The 5,973-nt window shown below is 43.7% G+C and overlaps 2 protein-coding genes across 2 annotated transcripts; both read left to right on the top strand.

The window, feature by feature from the left end:
• The first annotated feature begins 768 nt into the window (after positions 1-768).
• Positions 769-1,588, top strand: LOC109519964 (gamma-crystallin M3-like). Its single transcript, XM_019876855.1, has 3 exons — positions 769-863; positions 940-1,182; positions 1,273-1,588. The coding sequence occupies exons 1-3, from the start codon at positions 855-857 to the stop codon at positions 1,549-1,551; spliced, it is 531 nt and encodes a 176-aa protein (XP_019732414.1). The 5' UTR covers positions 769-854; the 3' UTR covers positions 1,552-1,588.
• Positions 1,589-3,961: 2,373 nt separating this feature from the next.
• On the top strand, positions 3,962-4,752 carry LOC109519966 (gamma-crystallin M2-like). The gene is made up of 3 exons (XM_019876857.1): positions 3,962-4,026; positions 4,100-4,342; positions 4,429-4,752. The coding sequence occupies exons 1-3, from the start codon at positions 4,018-4,020 to the stop codon at positions 4,699-4,701; spliced, it is 525 nt and encodes a 174-aa protein (XP_019732416.1). The 5' UTR covers positions 3,962-4,017; the 3' UTR covers positions 4,702-4,752.
• The last annotated feature ends 1,221 nt before the right edge of the window (positions 4,753-5,973 follow it).

Raw genomic sequence — 5,973 nt, 5'->3', positions numbered from 1 at the left:
AATGCAAAGGGCACAGTATTGCCTTCAGTTTCAGTTGCACTATTTAAATTTGAATGTTCTATCATCTTAATTGTCTTTATTATTCATTTGTATATACCTTAATAGGGCTGTAACCTATAGCAGTTACACAAGAGCAATTGTTGTTGCATAGCCTACACCGACTCATTAAGTGCTCAGCATTCATCTTATTCATGATATGCATAAAACCATAAAAACCAGCGAATGCGGAAAATGAAACCTGAATTTAAAACGTAGGTGTCCATGCCAGGCTTATGTTTGTGCGTGTGCATTCATGTGTGTGTTGGGGGTTATAACCCCTGCCCTCCCTATTGAACCCCCCCATTACCCCAGGTAATACGCTCGAGAATTAGCAAGGTTTACTTGCATCATCTAGAAAATGGGAAGCTCTACCGTATGCGAAACCTATCATCCTTGGTGCATCTAATGAGCCCAATAGCAGTTGTTTGCTTTGTATTCTTTATTTACTCTGCATCTATCCATCCATCGATTTTCCCAAACCGCTTATCCTCACTTGGTTTGCTCAGCTGTCTTGGGACGGTTGGCGGGGTACACCCCGAACTAAATATAGCAACATAAAATTGATGGGAAAAAAATGAAGGCATGACTCCTGTCAAAGGAAAATTCTGCGTGGACAGTATGACCCTGTGGGTATACTATGTGTAAGCAACTCAACACTCTATAGGCTTTTAAAGTCGGGTGCTTGCTCAGGACTTTAGACAATAGGGAGCATGCAGTCTTTGTCTCTTGTCAGGTATAAATGTTGCATGTTCAGACAGAGAGGTATCAGTTCAAGCACAGTTCTTTGAGCGATCCAGTAGACCACTACTATCAACATGGGCAAGGTAGGTCAAACCACCACCACTGGTGAGTTCATTTTGTTATCACTGCAAATTAAAATAATGCCTGTCCCCCACCAAGATCATCTTGTTTGAGGAGAAGAACTTCCAGGGTCGCTCTTACGAATGCATGAGCGACTGCGCCGACATGTCCTCCTACCTGAGCCGGTGCCAGTCCTGCAGGGTGGAGAGCGGCTGCTTCATGATCTACGAGCGTCCTAACTTCATGGGCAACCAGCACTTCCTGAGGAGGGGCGAGTACCCCGACTACCTGAATCTGATTGGCCTGAGCAGCGGTATTAAGTCTTGCCGGATGATCTCCATGGTAATTCTAAAAACAAAACAAATGTTGAACGAATGAATTTTCCTGCTGTTTTCTCTAATTCCTGATTTTGGTGTCATCTCCCAAAAAAAGCACAGAGGTCAGTTCAGGATCAAGATCTTTGAGAGGGAGAATCTGAGCGGTCAGATGAACGAACTGATCGATGACTGCGACAACATCACGGAGCGCTTCGGCATGAGCGAATGCTTGTCCTGCCAAGTGATGGAGGGCAACTGGCTGCTGTTTGAGCAGCCAAACCTCCGGGGCAAGATGCTCTTTGTGAGGCCCGGCGAGCACCGGAGCTTCAGAGAGATGGGCCTGAGCAACACTCGTTTCATGAGCATGAGACGCATCACCGATTCATGCCAATAATACATTGCTGCCCAAATAAACGCTATGAATTTCTAAATTCTGTTTCTGTCGCACTTTATCGTCATCGGCCAATGTGGGGTTTTGAAATGGAAACTTATGTAGACTTCTGCTTATGTAGACTTCATACTAGGTAACCTACAGTACTTGTATTAATTCAAATGGTCATGGTTTAAATCACACAGACAACACAAGTCATTTAAGATTCACAAAAAAAAAAAAATCTCACTAAAATGAAACTTTAGCTTTCCAGTAGATGCAGAAACAATTGCACAGCCACAATTCACACAAAAGGCTGCTTCACAGCACAGGGAATGGATCACGGAACCAACAACTTTTGCAGAAACCTCCCTGGCATGTTCACACCACGGGAACGGTTCAAATGTAAAGTTCCTAGAAATTCTTCATGTCTGAACAGAGCGCTCGGTGTTTCAAAATGGCCCAGGAATTTCTTACTTAGGAGTGCTGTCTGAAGCGTTCAACAACAGTTCTGAATGGATGACTTACGTTTGCACTGACTACTGTCTTGATTTGTCATTGTTGCATCGTGTTATAAGCAGGAGGACTCCCAGACAAAAATTTACCACAGATGTGGTGGGATCATGAGGTGTAGGCTGTGTTGTTGACATTTTTCCCTCTGAGGTGTCCCGAGCAAACCAGAAGATGCAATTAAAACATGAACGTCGCGATCAAAATATAGAACATAAATTTCGGTGAGCTCATGAGACGCGTTCTCATGTGATCAAATGAACAAGACACCCCCAAAAAAAAACAAGATAAAGAAAAAAGGATACCGTACCTCTGTTGTGTATTGATTTAGAGTAAAGATTCGAAAATAAGTCCTTAATAGAGTCATCGGGGATCTTCCTTGTTTATATTCATTGACACCATGTTTTTTTTTTTTTTACTCGTTTGAATTTTACAGTCCTCTTCACTTCTTTCAATTGTATACATTACATAAATTTGGTAAAACTTTTCTGAAGAGTTGAAGAAAGAGAACAACTTTAAGATGATGCTTAAAGTTTACAAATTCATTACGATGTGAAGGACTTCCGGATGTTACCTGATGTAGTTCACTTCACCTACCAGTCAGTTCCTCGACTATCCTTACACAGTAAGTTCAATTTTCATCTCATGTGACTTTTTAAGTACTCTAGTGCGTTCATTGTCATATATCTTTGCAAACAAAAAGAGTGTCTAATTCGATTTCTGTTTGGATAATATGAATAATAAAGATATCATGCCTGCACTTGTTGGCTACTTTCCTGCATTCGGGTCACCTTGTCTGCCAATGCTCACTCCCTCATATTGTAAAATAGGAATATTGAATACAAATTAATCAGACAATTAAGATGGTAGTCCATTCAAATTTGTATCCATCCAGAAATGTGATCAAGTTTGATCAACCCACCTCTCTGTAATCCTGAAAAGGATAGCAGGTTTTAAAAATTCGATGGAAGGGTATTCCCTTCAGGTCGCTGATAGTGTAGTGGTACACTCGCCTGACTTGTGGGTGGGCAGTGTGGCATCGGTTTCCACTCAATGACAGTGTGGATGTGGATGTGAATGGTTGTTTCTCTCTATATGTGCCCTGCAAGTGACTGGTGACCAGTTCAGGGTGTAGTCCGCCTTCCACCTGACGTCAGCTGGGATAGGCTCCAGCAGCCCCCCTCCTCCCCTCGCCCTCCCCGCTCGACCCTGTTTAGGATAAATGGTGTTGAAAATGGCTGGATGGATGGTATTCACTTTTGAGCTTGTCCCTCACTACATAGCCACTAATTTTCAATACCATATCCTGCAGATTAGAAAAAATATAATAATTCAGATCCCAACCCTTTTTTTTTCTCTGGCTGTCAATGCAAAATAAATTAACAAGGAAACAGCTAAAATTTGAGAATCCGCTATCCACATCAGGTTGATGCCATCACAGATGAGTTGAGTCAGACCTGATTAACAGAAAAGATGAAAAGTCTCAATGTTCACCCATTTGTTTCACATGTCCACGCATAGATACCCACATGCCCGCACAATCCACCAGAGAAAAAAACACTTTTGTTTGTCGGCTAGTGCTTTGTATACAGATGTGTCGGACTATTGTTGTTGCCGTACAAAAGGATACGCATACCTATAAATCGCCAGTTTGCGGATCAGAGCGTCATGCGGCGTGTTTCGAGTGAATCAGATGGCAATGTCCCACTCACTTTTGGAAGCCCCCAAAAAGTTGCTCATTGTTTTGTTTCCGTGTAGGAAACATGATTTTAATGTCTTCCCTCGGATGCAGTCAAAGTGGAAATGGGACGAATACCACTCAGGACTCCATAGGGCCTCCATGCCGTGTTGCTGTGTCAGGGCTTCACACACAATAGTGGCCACAGAGTCTTTGGGTTTGGTCAGGTATAAAAGACATAGTGGCGTCGTCACCAAAGCGGCATCACAGGTGGAGGAGGAATCCACACAGAAAAGATAAGCATGGGAAGGGTAAGCGCACAAATCCATACGTTAAGCAATCTGTTTTTTAAATCCTTTTTAAACTCAATCATCCGTTTCCCAGATCACCTTCTTTGAGGAGAGGAACTTCCAAGGACACTCCTATGAGTGCTTGAGTGATTGCTCCGACATGTCATCCTACCTGAGCAGGTGCCAGTCCTGCCGGGTTGACAACGGCTGCTTCATGGTCTATGAGCGGCCCAACTTCCTGGGTAACCAGTACTTCATGAGGAGGGGCGACTATGCCGACTCCATGAGCCTGATGGGCATGAGGGACTGCATCAAGTCTTGCCGTGCTATCCCCATGGTAGGCGAGATAACGTTCACACATCACATTTCTTTCAGGAAGAATGACAAAGGATATTAAAATATGCACCATTTGTCCCGAAGCAGCACAGAGGCCAGTTCAGGATGAAGATCTTCGAAAGGGAGAACTTTAGAGGCCAGTCCCATGAGCTGCAGGAAGACTGCGACAACATCATGGACCGTTTCCATATGAATGACTGCATGTCCTGCCAGGTGATGGATGGCCACTGGCTGCTGTTTGAGCACCCCCAGTTCCGTGGCAAGATGATGTACGTGAGGCCCAGCGAATACCGTAGCTTCAGGGAGATGGGCCTGAGCAGCATGAGGTTCATGAGCATGAGGCGCATCTTGGACATATGAAAGTTGTTCTGTGGTATGTTTCTCTAAAGAGACCAGAAATAAAACTTTTCTCAAAAATTATTCTGTTTTTAACATATTTTTCACAACAGGGGAACTACCGTATTGGCCTGAATATAAGACGGCCCTGATTATAAGACGACCCCCTCTTTTTCAAGACTCAAGTTTGAAAAAAGACTTTTTGAACACCAAATTAATTTTTATACAGAAAATAATTACAGTACCTCTTAAATAAATGGTTATAACAATATATTTGAGAGAAAAAGCATGTTGTTTTGCCTCATTCAAATCTTAATATCTGAACATTTAAATATGTAAGCTAAAGTGCAATCACATTATGTTTAGCTGAATGACAGCTCTGCTGATGGGCATCCCGTCCTTTCATTTCTCGTCCACGTACGCGCACACCCTCTTGCCAAGTTCTTGGAAGCGGCCGCTCTGAGGACCACGGAAAGCTTTTCTCTGACTGTGAGCATTTTTTAGGTGATCTTTTTGAGCTCTCCATCTCCGTACATTACACTCTGTGACACCATATTTCACAGCCGCTTTGCAATTGTTTGAAGACTCTGCCTCATTTATCACCATCATCTTGAAGTTTACATCATAACTTCTCCTCAGCTGCCGGTTAACTTGGCCGATCTTCGACCCACTTTTCTCCAGATTGTCGCTACGTTTCTCCATTTTCTGTTATCTCTTCTATTATTTTCTTCTCTTTTCTTTCTTACCGCTATTTTTATTTTTATGCTTTGTGACAGAGGTTCGCTTTGGCCTGGGGGGGTCAAGTTCAGCATTCGCTTCAATGATATCTGGCGCCATCTAGCGTCGTGAATGGGTATAATGTCTAGACCCTGGATATAAGACGACCCCCACTTTTTCAGTCTCATTTCAATGCAAAAAACACCGTCTTATATTCGGGCCAATGCGGTAGTAAATCAGTGTATGTTCATTCTGTTTGAGACACCTGCATCATTTATGGTCACAATGCCTATCCCAGCTGTCTTCGGGCAGTAGGTGGGGGACACCCGGAACCGGTTGCCAGCCAATCGCAGGGCACACAGAGACGAGCAACCATCCGCGCTTACACTCACACCTAGGGACAAATTAGAGTGTCCTGTGAACCTGCCATGCATGTTTTTGGAATGTGGGAGGAAACCGGAGAACCCACGCAGGCACGGGGAGAACATGCAAACTCCACACGGGAAGGCCGGAGCCGGAATCGAACCCTGCACCTTTGCATTGTGATGCCAACATGCTAACCAGTTGACACCGTCCGAC

The sequence above is a fragment of the Hippocampus comes genome, unplaced genomic scaffold, assembly GCF_001891065.2.
Source record: "Hippocampus comes isolate QL1 unplaced genomic scaffold, H_comes_QL1_v1.1 scaffold110, whole genome shotgun sequence".
In the NCBI taxonomy this organism is placed as follows: domain Eukaryota; kingdom Metazoa; phylum Chordata; class Actinopteri; order Syngnathiformes; family Syngnathidae; genus Hippocampus; species Hippocampus comes.
The sequence above is the reverse complement of the archived record's forward strand: the minus strand, read 5'-3'. Positions and strand labels throughout refer to the sequence as shown.